This window comes from Ornithodoros turicata, chromosome 8 (genome assembly GCF_037126465.1).
Source record: "Ornithodoros turicata isolate Travis chromosome 8, ASM3712646v1, whole genome shotgun sequence".
Classification (NCBI taxonomy): domain Eukaryota; kingdom Metazoa; phylum Arthropoda; class Arachnida; order Ixodida; family Argasidae; genus Ornithodoros; species Ornithodoros turicata.
In genome coordinates, this window is record NC_088208.1 from 38992583 (window position 1) to 39017673 (window position 25091).

General features: G+C 48.4%; 1 protein-coding gene across 2 annotated transcripts in view; it reads right to left on the reverse strand.

Annotated features, from left to right (window-relative positions):
• LOC135367283 (transformation/transcription domain-associated protein-like) overlaps nucleotides 1–25091 on the reverse strand; it is a 39254-nt gene that overhangs the window by 3481 nt on the left and 10682 nt on the right. For both annotated transcript variants that reach the window (XM_064600480.1, XM_064600479.1), the window contains exons 15-62: nucleotides 24918–25083; nucleotides 24125–24227; nucleotides 23877–24027; nucleotides 23229–23289; nucleotides 23066–23119; nucleotides 22930–22968; nucleotides 21999–22095; nucleotides 21790–21884; nucleotides 21509–21674; nucleotides 21174–21340; nucleotides 20877–21107; nucleotides 20619–20708; nucleotides 20312–20564; nucleotides 19625–19887; nucleotides 19477–19562; nucleotides 18787–18927; nucleotides 18552–18708; nucleotides 17468–17666; nucleotides 17103–17389; nucleotides 16664–16921; nucleotides 16385–16582; nucleotides 15575–15832; nucleotides 14269–14562; nucleotides 13574–13821; nucleotides 13262–13415; nucleotides 12538–12744; nucleotides 11842–12018; nucleotides 11524–11760; nucleotides 11240–11386; nucleotides 11011–11160; nucleotides 10798–10952; nucleotides 10260–10426; nucleotides 9839–10160; nucleotides 9676–9778; nucleotides 9248–9532; nucleotides 8304–8630; nucleotides 7673–7816; nucleotides 6178–6492; nucleotides 4773–4879; nucleotides 4556–4691; nucleotides 3870–4061; nucleotides 3173–3370; nucleotides 2927–3093; nucleotides 2738–2849; nucleotides 2109–2423; nucleotides 572–818; nucleotides 307–474; nucleotides 76–233 (exon numbers count right to left, since the gene is read on the reverse strand). In XM_064600480.1, coding sequence (XP_064456550.1) covers nucleotides 76–233; nucleotides 307–474; nucleotides 572–818; nucleotides 2109–2423; nucleotides 2738–2849; nucleotides 2927–3093; nucleotides 3173–3370; nucleotides 3870–4061; nucleotides 4556–4691; nucleotides 4773–4879; nucleotides 6178–6492; nucleotides 7673–7816; nucleotides 8304–8630; nucleotides 9248–9532; nucleotides 9676–9778; nucleotides 9839–10160; nucleotides 10260–10426; nucleotides 10798–10952; nucleotides 11011–11160; nucleotides 11240–11386; nucleotides 11524–11760; nucleotides 11842–12018; nucleotides 12538–12744; nucleotides 13262–13415; nucleotides 13574–13821; nucleotides 14269–14562; nucleotides 15575–15832; nucleotides 16385–16582; nucleotides 16664–16921; nucleotides 17103–17389; nucleotides 17468–17666; nucleotides 18552–18708; nucleotides 18787–18927; nucleotides 19477–19562; nucleotides 19625–19887; nucleotides 20312–20564; nucleotides 20619–20708; nucleotides 20877–21107; nucleotides 21174–21340; nucleotides 21509–21674; nucleotides 21790–21884; nucleotides 21999–22095; nucleotides 22930–22968; nucleotides 23066–23119; nucleotides 23229–23289; nucleotides 23877–24027; nucleotides 24125–24227; nucleotides 24918–25083 — 8752 coding nt within the window. The remainder of the gene's footprint in view (nucleotides 1–75; nucleotides 234–306; nucleotides 475–571; nucleotides 819–2108; nucleotides 2424–2737; nucleotides 2850–2926; nucleotides 3094–3172; nucleotides 3371–3869; nucleotides 4062–4555; nucleotides 4692–4772; nucleotides 4880–6177; nucleotides 6493–7672; nucleotides 7817–8303; nucleotides 8631–9247; nucleotides 9533–9675; nucleotides 9779–9838; nucleotides 10161–10259; nucleotides 10427–10797; nucleotides 10953–11010; nucleotides 11161–11239; nucleotides 11387–11523; nucleotides 11761–11841; nucleotides 12019–12537; nucleotides 12745–13261; nucleotides 13416–13573; nucleotides 13822–14268; nucleotides 14563–15574; nucleotides 15833–16384; nucleotides 16583–16663; nucleotides 16922–17102; nucleotides 17390–17467; nucleotides 17667–18551; nucleotides 18709–18786; nucleotides 18928–19476; nucleotides 19563–19624; nucleotides 19888–20311; nucleotides 20565–20618; nucleotides 20709–20876; nucleotides 21108–21173; nucleotides 21341–21508; nucleotides 21675–21789; nucleotides 21885–21998; nucleotides 22096–22929; nucleotides 22969–23065; nucleotides 23120–23228; nucleotides 23290–23876; nucleotides 24028–24124; nucleotides 24228–24917; nucleotides 25084–25091) is intronic.

Sequence of the window (25091 nt, forward strand, 5' to 3'; positions counted from 1 at the left end):
AATGCTAATTAATAATTCGGGGCATTAAGGATCGAGATTTAAAGGAGCAGAGGTGTTTAACAACCAAAGCCTTACCTGATCAACGATTCCTTCCAGCGATGACAGCACAGTGGGGTGGAGGTCTCTCTGCATGTGCATGATCTTGCTGCAGCGCCACATGGAAGGCGTGGCCCTGATTGGCCCTCCTGCAGCATCACCCGCAGGAGGCTGCTGGCCACCCTGCGCCCCTTCACCTGCATGTGCCAGCAGACAGTTGAGTAAAAAGCAAATAAAAATGAACTAGGTAGTGAGGACTGCTGCATAAACCTGTTGCTGCAGTAGCAGAGGCTCCTGCGGTACCCTGCGCAGCCGTCTGCTGAGGAGTTCCCTGCAGCTGCGCCGCATTTTCTGCAGAACCCTGAGGCTGTGCCTGGGTTTGCGAGGCAGATCCCTTGGCTGCCTCGGCAGAAGATGCTTCGGGGTTGGAGCTCTTGTCTGTATTTTCGAGAGAGAGAGAAAGAGAAAAAGAACGTGGATGAAGATAGAGAAAAAAAGGTTGGCGGGTGTAGTGGAGCTGGAGGAGACCACGCACATCTTTCACGCTGCTCTATTTTGAGAGTGAGGTAGAGCGTCCTGATGGGAAAGTAGACAGCCTGCGGAAAGACTCGGCCAACTTGGACCAGCAGGTTGAGCAGCAGGCGGCCCTCAGCCCTCACCAGGCAGGTGAGCAACTGAGGCACCCAGGGGAGCCACTGCTGCGGTGGCACACCAGCGCTGTACTTGTCCACTGCTTCCGCCAGGGTGCCTTTCTCGTTGTCGTACGTGAGCAACCATAATACCTGCGTGCAAGGTCCTTAGTTGAAGGCTTTTATGTACCTCGACAGGAGGGTGTGGTACGAAGCCACAAGGGTTAATGCTATATTTTTGACGATACTTTTGAAAAGTTCTGGAGGTGAAACAGAGGCGCTATCTTTTCGCCTAAAATTCGTGAGGGAATTGGACACTGTTTACGCAATCTTGCCAGACGAAAGACCGTGAAGCACAGAGAAGGCTTGGGAACGGTCGGGCTCAACAGAATGCGCACCAAATTGGGCGGGACCTGATTTTACCTGGACAAGTTACAGCTTAACAGCTTAAAAAGCATTTCGAGAAGCAACGTTACTGTATAAATAGGGCCCTATGTTTTAGGGTAAAATAAGGCAAAACCAGTTTTTACCCCCCCCCCCCCCCCCATTTGCATTATCATCACTTAGGGTAAGACCCGAAAAAACCCACCAACCAATATGGGGACTGGAGATAAACACTGTACATTCAGCACAGCTGTACCGCATCTTATGTCAATCGGAAATGTGAGAAGCGCTCTTTTTATTTTCCACCCAATACCACCATATTTTACTGTTTCCAGCAATATAAAACGATTTTTACCCCCTTCCCGATTTTCAAAAAACATAAAACCCAAAAACACAGTTCCCTATGTATAAACCCTGCTCACTCAATATTTCGAAAATGAAATATTAGTCCACAAATGTAAATTCAGCTACTGAAAACAAGGGGACATCCAACAACTGAGTTCAACGTCTTATCTCGCGTCACTGACCAACCCCATTCTCGCTACTACTGCTAGATGCTCTTTTGCTGCTCAATGATATTTTTTTTTTAATTCCGCGTTAGCGCCGTGAAGCAACTGTGGCCATGAGCGGCGTACAGACGCGGACAGATGGAGAGAGGACAGCAGGAAGGAGTGGGGTTGACAGGGTGGGTTAGTATGCATCCTGGGCCGACTTCAGGGGGAAACTGTGCCGACATTCGTGCGGAAAGTCTTCGGAAAATCCGGGGAAAACCTCGGGTGGCACAGCCGGTGACAGGATTTCGAACCCGTGTCACCTCCCAGTCTCGGCGTGGAAAGCTAACTACTCCTGGAAAGCTAAGCATCCTAACCACTATGCCACAGGAGCTGGCACTGCTCAACCCAAGCAGCACAAAACATCTTCACCCAATATTGGACCAATACTGGCAGTGTCGGCCCAATATTGGACAAATATTGGGCCAATATTGTCAATATTGGGCCAAGATGTTGTGCTGCTTGGGAATAAGACACTGGGCATGACAAGACAAAAAACATCAATTACCTTGGCAAGGTACTTTCGTGCCTTGGGTTCGTTTTGGTGCCGACAGGCGTGCAGGAAGCAGGTGAGCGCTCCGACTGCCAGCGACGGCTGGCGCGCGTCCCATCGATCTCGCACAAACAACTGTTCCAAGTAGTCACCCCAGAGGGCCCACGCCCGCACCAAGGTGTCGTGCAGCTGCACGGCTGCGCTCAGTGCCTTGTTGGCCTCTTCCGAGCGACCCATCTGGGCCAGGAAGAGACCCTTGAGTGCGTAGAACTCGGCCGTCATGTCCTTGGCAAAGTACTTCAGGTTGGTCGACTCTATCACGTCCAAGCCCTGACAGAAGGGGGAAGTGAGCAGCGGTGAGAGAGCATTAAAAAAATACTAAGCGGAGAGGGCGAACGTGCTGGGATAGAGGAATATGGTCGATGAAGAGGACTTGCAAGGAAGCGATACCCTCTATCAATGATCAATGCTGTGCCCTTTTGAATGCTTCGGCTTCTAAGTAGTACGAAAGCTCTATGCCTGTGAACGCAAACCAATGCAAGCTTTCCTCCAAATTGGAGGACACCTTGCTGCAGTAAACAAGACCAGAGCAAAAGAGCTCAGCTGAAGAGAACTGCAGTTAAGCATAACCTCTGTGGGCTCACCTCTTGTAGTTCATTCTTGCCCATGACATTGGACATCTGCAGGTAACACTTGACTTGTTGACGAATTTTCTGGAAGCAGTCCACAATGGGCACGCTCGGAATGGTATGAATCCTGGGGGGGAAAAAGACGTCACTCGAAGTTTGACGTAAAGGCGACTCGCAATGCCCAGCCGCTGCCAAGATGCCCACCGGCTCAACGAGTCCAGGCACACATTGGTGAGTCCGTGCTTCCGCGCAATCTTTCCGTAGTGGATGATGGACTGGGCCGACGCGTGCACTCCGAGCATGGCCTGATTCGCCTGTGGGTCCGGCGGAGTGGCACCCACGGGATTGCTGTCGTAGTGCGTGACGATTGCCTGCATCGTCCGGACGGAGGACATTATTAGGATGTTATCAGGACGTCCCTTCTCGGGATGGACGGGGAGAAGCCAGTACCTGGTAATGCTGTTGCCTCCATGTGAAGATATCACTCCAGTGGGACAGGTCGTCGCTGAGGACAGGCAGACGGTTGCGCCATGTCTTGACAATGGCGCGCATGTCGTAGAGAGAAGCCGCCGATCGGCCCCCACCACCTGGCAACAGACCCTGATGGATCTGAGCTGCTTCCTGCAGCTCCATTATCTGCTGAGCTGCCTGCAATAGCCACGGAATCAACGCCGATACAAGAGACCTCTCCCTGTTTGTAAACAAACGACATCACAGTGTTCGACAGCGCCACCAATTTGGTAGAGTTGAACTATGCTCGAAGCCGGGGGGGCGAACAAGGTCGGGGCCCGAAAGCCACGGTCTTGAGGGGACTACGATGGTCCCGTAATGGGACGCGACCTTCGGTCCTACTTTTGTTTCGATAGGAGGCGGCGAACAAGTGCCTATTCAAGAACCCAGCCCTCCCATTCCAATTTTTTTTTCAGCTTCAGTCTGTCTACCAACGTCAGTTCTATTCTATTCCCGACTGATTTTTCCATTTTTGTATTTTTTTAATTTTGATTTTTTCAATTTCGATTCTACTTTTCAATTTTTGGGGGGCAGCACCGCCGACAACATCAAACGATCTCCTTCGTTATTATAAACAGAGGCTTTGGAAGCAAGGCAGATTCAATAGATGTTCAGTGCTAGGCCACAATGATCCTACCTGCAAGATGGGAAGGTGGACGTGGGAAACAACGCGAGGTAGACGTCGCCACTCGCGTATGCACTGTCCCGTGATCACTTCGACCACTCGGTCGACCAGGGACAGGTGATGATCGTCTGGGTGGCAGATGGCCAAGTACCCTCTGTACAGATTCACCCTCCATGCCTGTTCCTTTGGACAGCTCTGCTCCACCTGTAACCATGGCAACGCCTTCATTTCAGGGTTCTCGAGTAATACACTCAAAACTTGAGAAAACGGTCCCAGTACAGCGCTGCCTGCAACGGCTTGTCACCCCTGGTGCCGTCAGTGATGTCACACCTTTATAGGGCACCTGCTTGTTGTCTGGCATCTGCTTTTTGAACTCTTATACTGGGCATCTGAGCACTGTGTTGTTCCTCGGCGAGAAGAGGCTACACATGTTAATTTTTAAAGTTTCTGCCGCATGTATAACCTCAGACTCGGACGTCCTACGCATTTCCTCACTTTTTCTTTCCTTTTTACTACAGGTTTTCCCGGCAATTTTAATCCAAGTGCCAGCTAAATTAATCCATGCCCCATAAAGTTTGCATGGCACATGGATTAATTTAACTGGCACTTGGATTAAAATCGGCGGGAAAACCTGTAGTTGAAGTACTACACCAAGCACGAGTACTCGAAAAGTTTTGCACATTTGAACAGCGTCGTACCTGAGAGAGAGCTTCCTTCATGAGGGTCCAGTTCGGAATACGCCACGCACTCTCCAGCACCAAGTGTGGGTTGGCACAACCTTTGGAGTTGCTGTAGTCCAAGAGGAGATCCCACTGGCTCAGTTCCTTGGAACACCTGCAAAAAAAAATAAAAGAGTTCATCCAAGTTCACCGCCTTCAGGGTCCTCCTCTTTCAGGAGGAGGTCAATCCACTCACCTGAGCCAGTGCTCCTCCCACAGCCTTATCTCACTTTGCAGAAGGGGAGACGCCGGGGATACGGCATGGTCGTGCTTGGCACGCCCCATAGCTGCCTCATAGGTAGACTGTCAGCGTCGTGTCAAATTAAATCGTGTGAGTGCACCGTATCAACATGGTGGTGCTTCCGTAAGATTGGAAGATTAACAGCAATCTTGCCACTATCAAAACATTACATATAGAGCCTGAAGTTTTAGGGTTTTACCCGATTCTTTACCCTGAATTGAAGGTTGCCTCTTTAGGGTGAAACCCGATTTTTACCAGGCAAATTGCCCACTCTGGGACGTCTGTAGGAGTGCACCAACTTACCTGTTTGGCAGAAAAATTCAGTTACATCACCGTTTGTACCAAACCGCTAGAGTTAGTTTAAATAACCGAGCACGATTTCTCCCCGATTTTAGCGTAATGGAAGTTTTTTCACCCGAATTCGCATGAATTTAGTGCGCACGTTTATTTACCCGATTTTTACCCCCCAAATTTAGAAAAAAATATTTCCCGAAAACTTTAGGCTCTAATTATATAGTGACAAACAGTTACGGTGCTACAGATCATGCAATGCCCCTCCACAAATGCAACGAATAAAGCCTGAAGTTTTCGGGAAATATTTTTCTCTAAATCCGGGGAAGGGGTAAAAATTGGGTACATAAACATGTGCTCTAAATTCATGCGTATTCGGGTGAAAAAAAAACTTCCAGTATGCTAAATTCAGGGAGAAATCTTGCTCAGTTACTCAAACTGTAACTGTACTGGTTTGGTACAAACGTTGATGTAAATGCATTTTCTACCAAACAAGTTGGTCTGCATTCCTACAGACATCTCAGTGAGGGCAATGTGCCAGGTAAATACCGTATCAGGTTTCACCCTAAAGAGGCAACCTTCAATTTGGGGCGCAAATTTGGGGTTAAAGAATCGGGTTAAACCCTAAAACTTCAGGCTCTAATTACGTAGTGACAAACAGTTATGGTACTAATGCCTTCTCAAACACAATGAAGGTCTACTGATGGCCTTGCCACTACCGAACAATATGTAGCGAATAAACCTAGAGGAACAGTACGTAAGTACCAAAAAAGACCACACTACAGGTCTTCCCGGCGATTTTAATCCACGTGCCATGCAAACCTTATGGGGGCACGGATTAATTTAGCTGACACTCGGATTAAAATCGCCGGGAAAACCTGTAGACTAAAAAACAAGACTATGATCTACGGAACTCGAATAAAACTTAAAAACTGAGTACAGCTCCACGGCACGTTGAAGAACTCCACTAGTCCTTTGATGCCGCAGCTCACATGAGAGCAGAACAGACCCTCTAACAGTCGAGAGTTCATCTGCCAACCGTTTCACATAATAACGAGAGTGTGTGTACCTGCGCCTGCTCGAAAAAGCCTTGCTGCTCCAGTGCCACGGCAGCAGCAGTTTCGGCGTAGCGAGCCCTTCGTTGCCACAGACCTCCCCAGAGGTCTTCCTCACGCAGCAGCGCATACAGTTCCGCCAAGCAGTCCAGCGTGTCATGCGGTCCCAGGTTGCCAGAGCCGGTAGACGTGGAGGGGCCATCCGCGATAGCTGCGGACACGGAAGTCTCGGCGGCACGCCTTCCACCCGGTCCCGCCCCGGAGAGGGATGCCCCGCTCTCCAGGAGAAGACAGCTGCGGTGCCACACGTTGTGGGACTTGCCCAGGTACTGCGAGCGGAAGAGGTTTGTTTGTTGTTCTCGGAGAAGGTGTTTTTTTGCGAGAGCTGCACAATACTTACAGCGCGTTCCGACACTGCAAGCACAACAGCTTGTCCTCAGCACAGGTACATTTCAACGCGTTAGCATTAGGAGTGTCAAGATGGAAAAAAGCTGTACGTTTCAGATAAAATGGTTTCAGTTCAGTAAAATGGTTTCAGTCTCGGGTTTTCGTCATGGAGCTGTATGTTTGTTTGTGTGCATGTACGCGTGTGCGGTCGTGAATCCTCACCAAGACAGAGGTATAAGAAGACATGTAAATGAGGTATGAGAGGGTTAACGTAAACTCAGGTAAATGATTTGGAATTGAAGTAGTCGAAGGTACTTAGAGGTCATTCGAGGCAATTGAGTTTAAAGGTAATGAACGTAAGGTATGTGTAACAGAAAGATTAAATGAAATTAAGGATTACCGAAGGTAACCGCAAGTTGCCGAAGGTAATTAAATGTAATTAAAGGTAATTAACGTCAATTAAAGGGGAAATGCACATAATTAAAGCAAGTAAACGTAATTAAAAAGAATTAAATGAACTTCAGCACTATCTCAGGTAACCTGCGGTTGCTTAGTTAATTAAAGGGTGATTACAGGGTAACTGAAAGTAACTAAGGCTAATTAATGGTTAATTAAACAGACTCGTACATAGTAATTGAAAGTGTCGAGCCGGAAGTCAAGTAAAAACCCGAAGTCGAGTTAAAGTTTTTCCTTTAAAGCGAAAATAGCCACCTACGATAAACCACCGCTAGGCTCTTCTTATGAAAGGTTATAAACACAGACAAAGAGCACTTGCAACATTTTGTTGATTCCTACCGACTGGTTTCAGCCAACACGTTTTCTTAGATCCACGCACATTTTCTCGCAAAACACAATTACTGGGGCCGGCTACGTGGACCACAGGATGTTGCCGAATGTCGGTAGATGCCATACAGGTATGAGCAGTTTGACTGAACAGAGACAGTATGCTTCGTAGATCAAGAGAGACAAACATATGCCTTTTATGCCCTACCAAGCCACTACTTAGAAATCCACATAAACACTGTAACAGCAACGAATACCCCTTTCCATTAGAACATCGAGCAATTGCACTCAATGTGCAATTGCAATCACTTCTCAGCAGCCATGAGATAAAAAAATTACCTTGACAAGTGCTGGTTTGATTGGTACTGGGGGCGAGCACTGCGAAAGGGCCTCCATGAAAGTACCTACTGCATTCGGGTGGCAGTCCTTCTGGATAACGTGACTCCCGCTGCACAGGAAGGGAATGAGCTCTGCACCCAGTACCTGCAATGAACAATTTCATAAACTATCACCACAACGACACCATCGAGAGTCCCACTTCAAAACCTACTACTCCATGTACTTAACATCTCTAAGGGTTCTTCGCGGAAAAAAAGGTTCGCAAGTGTCATGAGCGGGAGACCGGAATACGTGACTGAGTCACACTGAGTCAGGTGACTCAGGTTACCCACAGTGAGTCAGTTACTCACCTGAGTCAGGTGACTCAGGTTACTCAAAGTGAGTCAGGTTACTAACCCAAGTCAGTAGATGGGTAGAAATCCAGCGAACCGGTAGAATGTAGGAAGGGAGTTGCCTCAGGACAGAAGCCGAAGAAGGGCGGCTTCTGTCCTGAGGCAACTCCCTTCCTAACCCAAGTCAGGTGACTCAGGTTACTCACAGTGAGACAGGTTACTCACCTGAGTCAGGTGACTCAGGTTACTCACAGTGAGTCAGGTGACTCAGGTTACTCACAGTGAGTCAGGTTACTCACAGCCTGTTTCTTTTCGCTGAGTATTTTCCAGAGCCTGGGGAACAGCTGGACCCATAGGTGCTGAGACAGAGCCGTATCCAAGTGGCACAACTGAGCCGTAGCGTTGAGGAACGACCCGGTGCGCACTTCGCGCAGTTTCTCCAAGAAGTGGGCTTGGCGCATCAGTAGCTGCTGCAGGCTCTGTGCGGTTCCTGTGCCTCCGACGCTGCCCAGGTTCCCCAGTCCCGTGCTGCTCAGAGTACCACCTCCGAATCCACCCCGCGGGACCCCGGTGGACGTGGCAGACGGTGTGTCTTCGCCAGAGGGAAGTTCAATGTCGATTTCTTCCTACGAGGGAAGAAATTGCTTGTGCTCATTCATGTACGGATGCCAACCAGGATTTCGGACTTTAGGAGCCACGTAAACAAGAATTTTTAGCGAAGGGCACAGATCCACTTTTTATTTCAAAAGCCTTCAGTCAGAACATTCAAAGTGGCTTATAAAATTTATCAGCTTCGTAGCGCAAGTGTGCAGCAACGTATTGCAGTGAATATCAGTGAGCGTAATACTATGCCTGTACACGTTCATCAACTCAGTCACAGCAAGGATTGCCGCAGTGGACGGTAGTTCATCAACAATCTCCATGTCTCTGTTGCGATTTTTACATTTTTTTTATGTTGTTGGTGCCAAAAACATATGATAATAAGGAAAAGCTGTGTCTGAGGCCAAGCATTCGGTTTTGGCTGCATGCAAATAAGCGCCACCTTCCCGCACGCGCTTCTGTGCCTTTGTCGGGGATGGCTTCAGTTTTGTAACGCAGTACAAAACGCAGTACAGAACATCGGGTGCGAGAGCACACTGTTCTGAATGTTCCGAACACAAGTCCGAATTATCGGTCAGCGACCGTAGATACCTCTGCGCATCAAGACGCTGCACAATACAACACTGGCACCAGGGTGACTCACGTCGTCTCTCGGCGGGTCAACATCCATAGACTCCTCCTTGAACGTAGCAGCGAGAGCAAAGTCGGCCCTTTCTTGGGCATCCGCTCGGTGCAGAGGTGCGAGTGCAGAGGGCAGGAGCGCACCGGGAGAGGCGGCACGAAGAGGAGCCTGAGGCGCGGCGGAGGCCAGCACCAGCTCCAGGCACTGCTTGATCCAGAAGTGGGGGCCAATCGTCTCCCAGTTCTGCGAGCACACAATGTACAAGAGACGCTCGTGGAGGCGTCGCCTGACGCTGCCGTCCAGAACCTAGATGAGGAAGATGAGATAAAATGATGACATTGTGACCTGCACCCTCTCAACGGTACATCCGCTCAAAAAGAGAGCCGTGAGCCCGACGGTGGTTCCGTTCGAGAATGCTCTACTGCTGAAAAGTAGTAACTCAAACTAACCTCAAAAAACTTTGCGCGTATGTTTGGTTGCACACAGCGCAGCCCAGCCATGAAAGCGGGCTCCAGTTTCGAAGTCAGCTCCGTCCCTTTCAGAGCTTCGTCCCTGCGTTCATCAAGGCGGGCGTTGGATACTTGCCACGTTCCTGCCACAACGTTCTCTAACCTGTACACGTAGTTCACCAGCTCCAAAAACTGGGCGTTGAGCTCGAGGTCATCCGCGAAGCGCTTCTCCACGAACTGCATCATCTTCACCAGGAGTATAGACTTCTCCCTCAAGGTGGGGCTCTGGTTGACGGCGAAGGGACCTTTGCTCTTGACCCAATCCTCGACCATGCGCGTGATGGCCTTCAGGACTTTGGCGTCGGGAGACTTCTCGATGAGTCCCACGAGGATGGTGCCGATGAAGGCCTTGCGCATTTCCTGTCCCATCACGCCAACGCGGTTCTTCACCAGGTCCAGGCTGAGGATCAAGAGCTCCGTACCCACTGAAGCAGAGAAGCAACAGCCATACAAATGGCAGCAGGTACCACATTTTATTTACTTGCGCTCCGTGCAGCTGGTAGGTAGTACTTCGCGGTACTTACTCGAGGTACTCTCATGGCTGGCGGGGCTGAGGTGCTCCCGCGCCATCTTTTGGAGTACCCGCATGAACGGGGTGATGAGACGATCTACGTAACACTGGTTGCTCATACAGGCTGCCTTCAGGATCATCAATGGGCCAAAGAGTGAAGACGGGGCGGCGCTGTTGGACCTATTTTTTTTTTAAGGAGTGCAAGTGAGGTACAAATCGACGCCAAGTGACGTAGACTTTTTTTTTCTTATGCAGTCATTTTGTGTAACTGTGGTTCCCTTGCGAATGCAAGTTTACTGAAATGTATAATTTGTACAATTTATGATCGTTGCATTAAAAATTTCAGAATTTCACATATTTCAAAACCCCACGTTCCGTTGCGAATGCAAGTTTACTTAAATGTACAATTTATGATCATTACATTAAAAATTTCAGAATTTCGCATATTTCAAAACCCCACTTTCTCTCACATTTTCCACGTTTTTTTTTACGACTTCGAGTTCGCCAAGTTAAATTTTTGCGCTGCAAGAGCACATTATTTCCGGACTTACTTTTCGTAGTTTGCCAGTCCTTCAAAGACGACCTTGCTCACCGAGGCGTACAAACACTCCAGCTCTTCGTACTTCGAGGCCAAGTTCGAGGTCGTCGGCTCGCTCGGGAAAATGCTCATCAGTCGGGAAAGCAACACGTGCACCGAACGTATGACCTGCACAGGGTTTGCCACTTGGACCGGTCCCTCCTCGAACGCACCAAAAACTCCGTACCTTGGAGTTGTTGCAGGTCATGCACGCGGCAATCCCGCGCTGGAGCGGCCGGAAGCTCGCCAGGACAGTCTCCTGCCGCAGGATGGTCAGCAAGAAGGAGAGGAGTTCCAGGGCGGTGCAGATGTTACCGTAGTTGGGTTGGTTGCCCTCCTGTGCGAGACAAGAAAGGGATCGATCACCACTCTAGAGCGCGTGCATCACAGACGATTCTACAGTGAACTTCACCCACCACTGTCATGAGCAGCTTGTCAAACCAAGCCAGTTTCAGCTCGGAGTTGGGCCAGACGTCGGGCTTGAGCGCGGTCTTCAGGAGCGTTACGCATCTCCTCGACAGCACTTCGCCTTGAGATCCAATATTGGTTGAGGTCTCGTTTACCTGGCAGTAACAAGACAGATAAAAAAAAAGACATAATAACGTGTTTTTTTTGTTTGTTTTTTTCACATCGTAAAAAAAGCAAGAAACAAGCTAGGATGCTAGACGTAACAGACGACAGAGCTGAAACGCCCACCTACCTGACAAGCCATGCGCAGTAGAAAGTTGACCAGTGCATCCGCATGATGCTTATCAATGGGACGTCCAGTGTCAGTGGCGCCCCCTGACGCACCTCCCGAGAGGTTCCGCACCCTCTTGGGGTCCATGCTTCCCAAGTCCATGCTGGACCCACCTGCGGAGCTTGTTCCCCCTGCGGCGGAAATGGCACCCAGAGTGCGCTTGGGTGCTCCCAGTGAGGCTCCAGCCGGATCTGGACTCTGCGCGGAATCCCAAAATTGGAATCGCGGGGATAGTGGGATTGTGGATGAGGAACCAATTTGAAGTAGGGAGCAACTTACAGAGGGTGGGCCACCTTGACCTTCTTCACGGTGACGCTGCATCTCCCAGCGTATGACCACTTCGGCCAAGTCGACGGCCAGCTTTTTGTGTTCCAGGTTGGCATTGGGCGTGAAGCCCAATCGCTGAACGGAGCTCACCATGTGCTGTACCAGGTGGTGACGGACAGAATAGTACACCTGCACGCACAAACGTTTAGAACTCTATTCAACGGGTGATGCAACAAGAGCCGAAGGTGCTGCTTTGCAATGGCTCGGAAAAGATGAAAGTGACATGGACAGAATTTAGGTAGAAACAAGTGACAGAGAAAGACTTGTATGTAAGCGTTGATGCACAGGGCCCTGTGTTCTCAGGTTTTATGTTTTTTGAAAATCGGGTTTTATTTTGGGCAAAATCGGGCAATATTGGGTGGAAAAAATTAAAAAACAGTGCTTCTCACATTTAAGGCTAACATGAGATATGGAGCGGCTGTCCTGAGTGTCCAATGCTTAGCATTCTCCAATGCCCGTATTGGTGGCTTGAATTGGCACTTTGCAAGTTCATTTTTGGGTTTTTTCGGTGTTTTACCCCAAGTAATGATGACGCAAATTAGGGGTAAAAAAAACGGGTTTTCGGGGTTTTACCCTAAAATACAGGGCCATATTCATGCAGGACCGTTTAAAGTGCAGAAGACTGTTCAGAAGAAGAGAAAGACATACCTTATAATGACGATGTAAGAGCTGCAACATGTGAACAAGCTGTGCAAGGGTGTGTCCCTCTTCGACTATGATCTTCTTGGTCCAATGGGTGAGCATAGAGTTACCGTCCTCCATGCGAGCAGGCATGGCTGGTGTCAGGATCTCGAGGGCCTGCCGCACCACTGCACGAGCCTCCACAGCGTGGGCTTTCAACAGGCTGTGAAACACCTGCAACGATGAGTTTACCCAATGGGAGCTCAGCAGCGTTCACTCTCAATCAACAAACGCACATTACATTTGCCCAAGCAGCACAGTATCATGGACCAACATTGGCACAATATCGGTCGAATATTGGCCAGGTACTGCCAATATTGGCACAATATCGGTCCAATATTAGTCAGGTGTTGCCAATATTGGTCCAATATTGCCAACATCGGTGCAATATTTGCACAATATCGGTAATATATTGTGCCGGTATTGCCAATATTGGTCCAATATTGGGCAAAGATGTTATGCTACTTGGATGGTGATGTCGCGAGACTGTAGACGAAATTAGCAGGTTTGGCTGCAAACCTGGGATTCCCCAAAAAAGTCTGTAGCAATGCTACATGCAATACGGGTGCGTGCACTGCACTTCCACGACTCGTTCTACATCAGACGGACGCCCAGGCGACATCTACGAGATCGACGCCGCGGACATCTTGTACTTGTGCAAGTAGCATGCACATTGAATACGAATACATGCCTGCAGTACGATGCGCTTGTGGATGGCAAACTTGGCAATGATGTGGGCAAGCAGCAAGTGTCCATGGTACTTGGTTGCCGGGTCGACACAGTTTTTACCCAACAGGCACGGCCACGCAAACGTCATCAGCCGCCGCAGCTTGATCCCCTGACGCCTGGTGGGGTAATGAGAAAAACATTCATTCACCCCGCAACACAAAGTCCTGTCCCAATACTGTTGTGGACAGGGCTAGGTAGCGGTTTTCAAATGTACTCGTGGGACTCAAAACTACGTAGATCGTTGCACAACATGAAACCCAGCGGAGTCACTTACTTGTTAGCGGCGTCATGTATGTGTGGGGAAGCCCTCTCCACAAGAAGACAGGCAAACTGAAGCAGCAGGATTCGCACCGCGTCTGATGTGCCGAAGGGGTTTTCTGGGTCGATCACCCGGTTGATGAACACGCTGATAACATTGTCCGCAGAGTCCCGTTCGGGCTGGGGAGGGCCCCCGATGAGCTGCTCCCCTTCGTCCTTCTCAAATGAGGCCGCAAAGGCTGGCACTATCACATACTGTAGCACCTGTAGCAGAAAACATTAGGAGTCTTTTTTACGAAAAGTGATGAGAGGAAGTGATCGTTGATTATAAGCAGTGACTTAGACGCATTAAGACCCGCTCCTACAAAAAAAAAAAAAAAAAAAAAGAAATCTAAACTCATCAATCTGTTCAGCGCTATCGCGCGTCCATCTGAATTGCAAGAGCTGTTTGCTTTTTTACTTTATTACCCAGCAATCTCCTCACCGACTTCACATCTGATTTTACCCTATTCTACAGCTCCTGAAATAAGATGCAATTTTTGGCTTCCAAATATTCAAAATGCAACATCTAGTTGCAAGTAATTGTACGACGGTTATTGCATTCACACGGATAAATAGTCTTCCTCGTACCATACGAAGGAATTATTTTCAGCATTATATTCAGCATTCGTTCAGCCCTCACTTAAACTCCAACCAAGAACAGCGGCACACCTTTGCGAGCAACGGCTGCGGAAACGCGGGGTCGTGGAAGGCTTCGACAAAGCGAAAGAAAGAGGCCCTCTTCCAGTCCACCGTCTGCCCTCGAGCAGCCCACCCGTCCAGGGCCTCGCGCAGGAACCCGAAGTCTGGCAGGAAACGTCCCGTGAAGGCACGCAGCAGCTGGAACAGCAGCTCAATCTCCGCGGGACGTTTGCGCACCACGCCCAGGAGGCAGCGGCACAGCAACTTGGGCTCCTTCCACCGAGCAAACTCCGCAGACGACGGGTCCGCTCTCAGGTGACGCACCTGCCAAGGGGGAAAGAGAGTTACGGTTGCGTAAGAGCGTAACAGTACAGGAAGCCAAGTACATGACCTACTATATTATAACGACCATGTAACGACCGTACAAGCCGTTACTCATTGGCTTGTGTGATCTATATCATGTTTGGACAATGGAAATTTGAATGCGCAGAAGCAGACGTACGACGGGGGGCCCCTGAAATCCACCATTAAGAATAAGACATTCAAGAATAACCCGCTTAAAAAATACACGGTTAAAAATATATCTCCTAAAATAAACCGCTTACTATCCCCGCTTAGAGATCACCGTTTCATTATCCACCATTAAAAATGAACTGTTTCAAAATCTTCTCACCATCTAGCACGGAGGCGGACTAATTGCAATTTATGCCGGGTTATAGCATGTTATGTTAGGTTAGTTTAGTTTGGTTAGTTCGGGATAGTTTAGGCTAGTTTGGTCCTGTGAGGTTAGGTTAAGCCCCTTGCTTGCAGTTCACCTTGATTTGGGCCATACCGCATGACTCTAGCAACTGTAGATTTAGAGGGGATTCTGAAACGATTTATTTTTAACGATATATTCTTAACCGTGGATTTAGCGTTTATATTTAAACGGGGATATTTCAGCGATTATTTTTGTGCCTTTATTTTTAAGCGTATATTCTGGGAGATACATTTTTAACAGTGGGTACTTACGCGTTTATTTTTGAAAGATTATTTTTAATGGTTTCAAACGGGATACACCCCGTACGATAGCAGACGACAGCAGCACCTGCTGTGAAAATGTGCAGAATGGCGATGATGATGATAATCAACTTTAAAAAGAAGCATCTCTCGTTGGACATCCACCGCTTGTACAAAAAATACTGAGGTGAGCTGAAGTACAAAGTACTGCGGAAATTGAGGAAGTAATAACCGGGCTGATCAGTAGCGCCACCGCCAGCTTCCAAATGTGGCGCTCGGAAGGGCGTGCCTATGACATGGTCGTTATAATCTAGTAGGCCGTGGCCAAGTAACGTACCTGAAATGCTTCGGACACCCACACGGCACGGAGCCGCGCGACCAGCTGAGGCCGGCAGGGCAGGAAATCGTCGTCGTGTTTTGCGAGAATGCTTATGACTCTCACGGAGAGGTACTGTAGGTCCCCCCTCAGCGGAACAGTCGTGGTGCTCTCCGAAGACGACGACGCTCCAGTCACGTCCAGCAGGGGCATCAGTCGCTGCCAGCTCTGGTGGAGGACCTCGCGGAATACGGTGCCTTGATCTCCTTTCAGGATGTGCTGGGTGGCAGCAATGAGAGAAATTTCAATCCAACATGTACGCAGAAGGACAACTGGTGCTGTACGAGATGTAAAGAAAGTTTAGTTCAGATGCACACCAGCACAGATGCACACCGTTGGATGTCAAAATTTGGGTTTCGCGACGTTGCAACATAGAGAGAAGCAATTGAGAATTGGACCATCAGAGCGAATGAACCAGAGCAGATGTTTGCCAGATCTGACAGTCCTGTTAGCCAATTAAGGACAGTTTTGCGGATGACAGAGCAGTTGGGTACCAGCTTTCGGTGAACACGTAACCCGGTAAAACCTTGCAGACAAGTACCCTTTATTTGTATAAGAAACAATTTTTGTTGCACTACTTCTTGAAGCAATGTATTTTATTTTGTTGATTGCCCTAGTACCCATTTATCGGATGACATCCCTCTTGTGCATGTGGGTCACACCACTGAAAATTGGACTATCGAACACCCTGTTTCGGATTCATTGAATGTGCTTCACTGTACAAGTGCGCAGGCCTTTAGGCTTAGCTTGCAACGTTTGAAGTTCATGTACCTCGAGGAATCTGTTGGACTGTGGATCCGAAAGGTTTGCCTCGGCTAGGAGGAACTCTATCGCTTGCACCGGGTGTCTGCGCAAGAACTTCACCAGGGGCTCGTGGAAGGGGCTGCCTGCCTCCATCATGAGCGTCTGCTCGTGCTTCAGCACCAGCGTCACCAGAGGCTTGATGAAGTGTGCACTGGCTGCAGGGATCTGAGAGAAGGGCATGCAGCATGAGGATTTGTGGCATGGTTCTTACGTGGAGTCTCATGTTTTTCTTTACCAGTACCGTACCTGGTGAAAGATCTCGACGATGGCAGCACACTGACGCATCTCCGTGGACAATCCACGCGGTGCAGTGGTCCGCGGTGTGGCCGCGGTGACGGCAACTTCGAGCCAGCAACCGAGGTGCTGCAAGAGCTGGTCGCATAGTTTCTCGTTGAATGTGTGCGGGAACAGTTGCGTGAGATAGCTCAACCGCTGTATCACACTCAGCGACAGCTGTCGGAAGTCTCCGAGAAGCATGAGGAGCGACCTTATGGCCTTGTGGACCTGTCCAGGGGAAGAAACGGTCCAGTAAAAAATGTTCTGCCCCCCCAAACATATATCTTATTCACTAAGCTGTCTAACACTGCGTAAAACAAAAGTGCCACCCAGTAATAATGACAATGACAATAGGTAAGGCTGTACCTCACATGCATATACATACACACACAGGCAGGCATACACTCACAATCTCCATGTCGATCTTGCACGCATTGACGAACTGCTGCATGCACTTGAAGCCAGCTTCCTGCAGTTCAGGGTCTCTAGCATTGAGGGCCCTGTAGAGCACGTGAAAGACTTTCTCCCTGCAGGGAAGGTAATGGCACGCGGCAAGGGCCCGAAGGGCAGCCTTCCGCAGGGGTACCAGTGACCCGCAGCCCTTGTAACAGGGAAGCTTTAGCAGCTGCGCGTCTTCCACTTCGCACAGGTTCACCAGTTCCGAAAAGAACGTTTTGTGCTCTGGGATTGACAGGTCTGCGAAGACAAACCGGATCTTCTGTCACAGGAGGCGATGCAAGGAGCAAAATAGAACCTAAGAAAAGACAAACTGACCCAACGTAAATAGGCGTGGCTGCAGCGTGGTGCAGAAAGTGTTCCCTTCCATGAGCCCAATCTGAGCATTGACTGGCTGGTGGCGCAGCAGGTGCTTCTTTGGCGGCACCATGTCTGCCAGCACCTCCTTGTGGGGCTCCATCAGGGCGGTGACACTCTGCTGTGATGCCTGGGCCAGCACTTCCAGGGAGTGCATAGCCTGTACGGGTCGCGTCGAGCAATCAATCGATCAATAAAATCGTGCGCACTGGGTTACACCTCTTCCGATGCAAACGGCATGAGATACTCAAATGCTGAGAGACTCGTGTCTACCGTTAACAGTAATGGGACATAGTAGGGAGTCTACTATACGAATTATCTCACTTCATGGGCTTCGCAGCATCTCCTTTAACCATCAACAATTTCCATAAGCCACCAAAATCACGCAATGCCACTTAGAACAAAGACAGCCCGATCAATGCCCCCTCTCCCCACTTCGTTACGCGGACATATAGAGCCACACCAACACCACCTAGATACAGAGAGCCTGCTCATTGCCTCCTCTCCCTCCTTCGTTACTTGGACATTAAGAGTCAGAATTCGTCTGCTACTGCGATTCGCCGTCTGCAAAATCAAGAACTTGCAGATGACTGCAGCTCACCTGGAAGCTGCAGACCTAAATATTTAGAGAAAAAGCGCGAGACGCATTCCAGAAAAACAGTTTTGAGAAAGATTGACACTGTTTTGCGCTTTATTTAGAAGTTCTCCCATTTAGTACGCAGGGACGTTCAATCACAGCTTGCAGACGACGGTGGTCCGTCTTCGTGGACACGACCGTTGAAGGCATGTTCGTGATTGGCTACGGCCGTTGAAGACACAGTCCTGATTTGCTGACTCTTTGACCAGTAAGCAGGCTTTCTCTATCTAGGTTGTGTTGGCCACACCGTGTCGTCTGTTTCAGCCCAAAGCCAGAATGGATTCCTAACACAGAAAGCCGTTGGCTATGGCTATGGCTATAGCAGCTTGAGGTGGCTCGTTTCCACAGTGATCAGACCTCGTTTGGTCTAGATGGCACTGGATGAGGATGAAGAGCACTGGACCGTACCTGGTCTCGCACACAGGTGTTAGGAGAGGTCACCTGGCGCACGAGTTCCAACGCAACCTCGTTGAGCGACTTGCGCTGGACTTCGGCGAGGTCCCCGTCTGTGCCGTCACCGGATACCGGCGTCCCGCACAGAGTGAGCATCTTTTCGAGATTAGCTCTAGATAAGTGATACGAGGAAATAAAGGTAAGGTCCTAAGCTAGGGAAAAAAAAAAGAGAGAGAAGGAGGTCGTATACTTGGCCATGTCAACAGCTCCGCTGGACACTTCGCCGGTGAGGTCCATCATGATGAAGAGAAGTGCTTTCAGGAACAGGTACTGATGGGACAGTACCCAACGCAGGGGCATCCGTTCCATCAGGCACTTGATTGCAAAGCACCTGAAATGTTGCAAAACAATCCTTTTTTTTAATGGGCAAGTCTCCATGCAGCACACTTACAGCATGAAAGAAAATCGCCATTTTTTGGCACCTTTAAAACTAGAACCTGAAGTTTTAGGGTTTAACCTGATTCTTCCCCCGAATTTGCACCCCGAATTGAAGGTTGCCTCTTTAGGGTGAATCCGAATTTTTACCCGGGAAACTGCCCCCACTGGGATGTCTGTAGGAATGCACTAACCTACTTGTTTGGCAGCAAATGCAGGTACATCACTGTTTGTACCAAACCACTACAGTTAGTTTGTGAAACTGGGCCCGATTTCTCCCCAAATTTAGCATACTGGAAGTTTTTTCACCCGAATTTGCATGAATTTACTGCACGTTTATTTACCCGATTTTTACCCCCGAATTTAGAAAAAAATATTTCCCGAAAACTTCAGGCTCTACTTACGACATCTTCTATAGTTTCACACGTATACATTTTCCCACAGATAAGCCACACAGAAAACTGAAGAACTGAACCTTTCACCATAGAGCAGTTAAAAGACTCACCCTCCAGACTTTGCATACCAAGCACGGTCATAACACAGGGCACACATCTGTTCCACAAGGTACTCAACATAAGGTAGCTGGCAGGCCTGAAACAGGGAACAGGGCTTTCATTTTCACGGCCTGCTATTCGCCTGAAAACTGCACTTACCCGTTCCCGTGAAGTAAGCACGGTGGCAGCGTTTTCCGCAATCAATATGAGCGCCAGCTGTCCAACTTTGCAGAGTTCCTTCTCCTCATGGGCCATGATGGCAGCCAGGGCATCCACCAGCACAGTGGGGTCCATGCCCGTACCCGTCTGACTGCCACGGAAGGGTCCCGCCTGCTGGCTGATGGCCACCAGGGTGTAGTGAGACACCAGCGACACCAAGAAAGGCAGCACCTGGTTGTGCAGTTCCTTGATTGCAGCTGCAGCTGCAGTACGAGAGGAAGACAGTAGAGCAAAGCCCTGCGCCTATCCGTGGATGCAAACGGACGTTCAAGAAATACGTGCGGGTGTAAAAACAAACTGTAAAAACAAGGTAAAATGGGCAATATCGGATGGAAAAGCCCATCTCTGGGTGAAAAATAAAAAACTCTCTTCTCGCATTTTAGATGAACACAAGATGCAGAACAACTGTGCTGAATGTACCCCGTATCGCTGGCTGAATTCGCACTTTGCCAAGTTCATTTTCGTTCACCCCCGGGGTCTTACCCTAAATGATGATGATGCAAATTGGGGGTGGAAGAGTAAAAATGGGCTTTACCAGGTTTAGCCTCAAACAAAAGGGCCTATATATTCTTTGGATGAAACCCTATAAAACCTATTTCTGGAGCAGCAGAGAACCACACCCCTTACCAAACATTCCCGTGAGGGCCATCTTGTGCACCTTGCGAGTCTCCACCTGGGTGCACTTGTACAGGTTCCCCTGGGTGGGCGCAATTTCTCCGCTCCCAAAACTGGGGTGGGAGAAGAGCTGGAGGAGCCCCTGGCGGTCATCCTCCAGTTCCAGCTGCCCGACCAGGAAGCCCCTCGTGATCTCCCAGCACTGACGGCGGTAGAACGAGTCCGTCCCGCTCGCTTTCAGCGCATTGAAAGCGGTCTCAATTATCTGCGTCAAAATTGGAGACGTCAGTGTACCGTACCCACGGGCACGGAATGCTACCTTCTCGACGGGCAGGGCGATGGGGCTCTTGTAGTCTTGGAAGTAGACTGTGATGCAGGGTCCTACTGCATCTTTGTCATTATACTCCAGCTGCAAAGAGGGGAGGGGGAAAGGAAAGTACGCTCTAACGTTCCCCATTCAGACTTACAAAAAAATGAAAAAAAAAAAATAATAAAAAAATTAAAAATAAAAATTTAAAAACAAACAAATAAAAATGCACTTCTGCATGGACCTGCGCCTTGCCCAGGTGTTCCTTACCTTCTGCGGCTCCCTCAGCATCTTGCGGTTGCCGCCCCCAAACTTGCCCAATACCCTGAAGGCCACCTGTGCCTGGCTACTGGGGCCGCCAGCCACTTGAGCAACGTGGTCCGCCGGATTTCGCAGGGTCCGCCAGAGGGCTTGCATCAACTCGGCGCGCACCGGTTGGATGTGCTCGTACAAGAAGTCCGGCTGAAGGTTGTCCACACAAAGTTCCAGTGTGCGAAGACCCTGCAAAACAGTCAGGTACGACGACGGGAATCAATTTCAGGCGCAAAATAAAAATCGCGACCCGACCTGGCTGACGAGCGTCTGGGATCCGTTGAGCGCCGAGACGAGGGGGTCCATCAGCATGGGCAGGTAGGGCAACAAGGAGCTGAGCCGTACGGGAACGGTCAGGCACAGTTCCACAAACAGGTCCTTCATGTGCTGCTTGTGCAGGCCACTCTGAAGTCCATTGAGTCCTGGTAATGCGCCACAACAGTGAAGGGTTGTTTTGAATTTTTCACTTTTCTCAGATCACATTCACTCATAAAATGGGACCAGACAACAAGACTGCAATGCCTATCTACTATGTGGTACTAGGCATGATGAATGCACACGGAATACGCTCTCCATATCACCGAGCGTACCTTGTAGGAGAGTGGGTAACAGGGGTAGAAACTCTTGGTAAAGCAGGTCGTGGCTGCCACCACCAATGGAACGGAACAGGGCCCTCAAGAGCAGGAAGTAATTGTATGGCTCACGGGCACTCAGTGCAAGAGACATGGAACGGTTCACAATCTTGTGCAGGTGTGGCTACGGAACGGAGAACAGCAGTGTTAGGTCGACCGGTAATTGAATAAACAAAGTAAATTTATAATTCAAAAAGTAACGATAATATATATATATAAAAGAAAAAAGGACAGCCTACCTTCAGCATGAGCTCGTTCTCTGCAGCAAACAGAGATACAGATCCAAAGACCAACTTGAAGAGCTTCAGGTAGAGGTTTGACTTCTCTGGATTGGCTGCGTGGCATACATTACAGTATATCAGTCATTACTGCTAAATGAGCAGTGAAACGGCACACAGGGTTACTCTAAGCTCTGCCTAATATAATCGAGCATTTTATAATGACTCACATCCCATTTCCTCCATTCGATCGAGGAGGTATTCCACCAGGATGGTAGCAAAGATGGGCGACGTCGCTTTGTTGGCCAGAAAGAAGTTGGCCACGATCTAGATGGACAAAGGACTCTCGTTAGAGAGAAAAGAACCAATCCAGCGGGGGCATGACCTCTACTGGAGGCGGTACATTGCAATCAGCTGCATAGACCATGCAGAGTTGGTTCCAAACATGGTTCCAACTGAATTTTTGTTAATTCAAGGGTCTTTCACGGGCATTTTAAGGCTTAACATCATTTTGCCTTAAACGTAAAAAATACTTTATGGCCAGGGCTTCAATATTTCACAAAAATATTTATAAGCTAAGTGGTATCATGTGGCAGAATACACAGGAACCGCATAATAATGATCTGTTCGTAAATGTGACTGACAACTCCTGAATGTTAAAAATCCCAAGACAGAAAAGAAATCTGATTAATAAAGTGGAGGGTGCCATAATTTCTTGCTGCAGGTTCCTATTGGAAAGAGTGCAAACTCCGGTGGCGGTTGCAAAACTTTAGTTCCGACTGCGGATAAGCGGAATTTGCACTAGCAGCTCCACAACAAGAAAAACACGCAACATCAGGGGTTTCCAGGGACTGCGAAAAATTCCAGGGTTTTCCAGACATCGCAAATTGTATTTTCAAATTCAAGAAGTTCCATTCAAGGGTTTCAAGAACCAGTGGAAACCATTGCAAAAATTCTAGAAAATTTTTTTTCATGGTTCGTCTGAGAGGTATATTTATTTATTTTACCTTCAAGGCCCAAATGGGGAATACAGTGGGGAGTGGTTAAAAAGAGAAAAATACATACGACATGAAAAAACATTATTTAAGAAATTACAGCAACAATTAGTATATCAGGTAGCCGTGATATATAAAAGAAAAAGATCGCACAAATTTTACTCACTTGAAGGGCAGAATTTTTGTTCAATCTCTCCACCACGTACTGAAAGGAAAAAGAAACAGATCAAGCCAATAAAAAAAACCACACGCCGACGGAGGCACAAAATATTTTGCAAAAAAATAACGGGAGGCTCCCTCACCTCGATGGTCGTTGAGAAAACTTCCCGAAACGTCAGGGGGCTCATCATGGTGAACTGTGATGAAGAAAAGTGTCCACAAGATTAGGGTTTTGATTCTGCAGAGTGAAAAAAAAAAAGAAAAAAAAAAAAAAAAAAAACAGAGAGAGAAAGAGAAAGACTATACCACGCCTCCAAAGTGATCAAGCACTTCTTTTTCTTCTTTTGAACGAACCGCAGACTGGATGCTGAAAGAGAGAGCAAAACAACGCGCAATCAGCCTCCTCATATGAACGAGAGCGCTGAATGGGCTTGGGCGCAGAGTATCTCCACCGAGTTAGCCAGGAAGGTAATTGGCTCCATTTCGTTTCCAGGTCAGCAAACACTATTTACTACTCAAACAGCCTACGATAGGGCCCTGTGTTTTCGTTTTATTTTTTTCTTGAAAATCCGGGGTAAAAAAAATTGGGGTTTATTTCAGGAGCTGTAAAACGGGCTAAAACCGGGTTGATATCGAGGGGAAAAGCATATTTTCCGACCAAAAACTTAAAAAAAAATAAAAGCATTTCTCGCATTTTAGAATATCACAAGATACATGACAGCTATGCCCAAGCGTGCAGTGTTTAACTTCGAAAGATGCCCTACAGGTGGCTGAATTGGCACATTGCCAACTTATTTTCAGTTTTTTTTGTTTTGTTTTTTTTGTTTCGGGTTTTACCCTAGGCGACGACGGTGCAAATCGGAGAGTAAAAACACTGTGTTTTACCCTAAAACCCAGGGCCTTATCTACGTACCATGCTGGAAGAAAAGAAGAAAGAAAAGAGAGAGAGCTTACGCAGCATTGCGAGGCAGTTGCTGTGCTTGGCCCCCTGCAGGCGCATTTGGAACCTGAAGCGTGTAGATGTCTAGTGCTTGCAGCGCGTACTTCACCAGGCGGATGAACACCAGAGTCTCCTGCGGCTGGAACTGTTTTTCTTCCAGGGATCCTGAATTTGCCCGATTATTTTTATTTGTTCTCGCGCAGCACATATCGAGAATCGTATTTGAACGATTTAAGGCCAGTGTTTAACAAGGTTCCCTCACCTCCTGGAACCCTGCAAGTGCCTATTCCCCATGTGATTGTCTTGACGCCACACACCAGTGTCTTCACGAGGCTACGGCAGTCTGACACTGTGTAGCTGTTCGCCTGCAGGGTATGATTTTATGAGATGATTACTCTTAAGTTGACACTGATCATATGAGCAATGCTACAGTGGTATCTTTAACGTGTGTTGAGTGTGTGCTCTCCCCCAGTGCAAGCGTTCCCTCTCCACTTCCTCGATATTTTAAGCAAAATATTCGCATAATATTGGTATTTGACATTTCAGCTTTTCACAGCGCCCTACTTCTGTTGCAATCAATGTGAACGCTGGTATAGAGTGTACTGTAAAGGTAATTTTCTCGAACTTGGCATAGGGCAAACATTCGCAGCCACTATATTTAGCGAAATCTGGATGGCCTGACTGGCTCACCTTGCAACACACTTCATTTCCTTCGCTTCATTTAATAAAAGTGGTATAACGAATGATTTTTCTGCAAAGCAGCTCACGTGCTTACTAGTCACCCGTACAAACCAACTGTGAAAATAAAGTTCGTGATTGTAGCATCATAGTCTTCGAAAAGTGTAAATTCTTGCTGAAAATGTTCACAATGCCTTACAATTCCCATATTTTTTCAACTTTCGAACACGTTTTTTTTTGTTTTTTTAACTGCTTCACTAAAGGAGTGCCAAGAGTTTTTTTTGACGACCTGGCGACAATTTATGCTCATTACGTGTTCTCACAGTAGTCAAGAAAGTGCAGCATTTTCACACTCATATATAAGGAATGCAACCGACCTTTTCTTCTTTGGCATCGGCAAGAGGGGAAGCAAACTGTAGTGCGGCAGCAGTCCGCCCTGCCTCGTCTAGGGGCACCTTCTGGGCCTCCAGTGTTGCCGCTCCTGGCTGGGTCTGCCCAGCTTGCTGTCCCGCTTGCTGCCCGCCCGTGGGAGCTGGCTGTCGTCTGCAGCC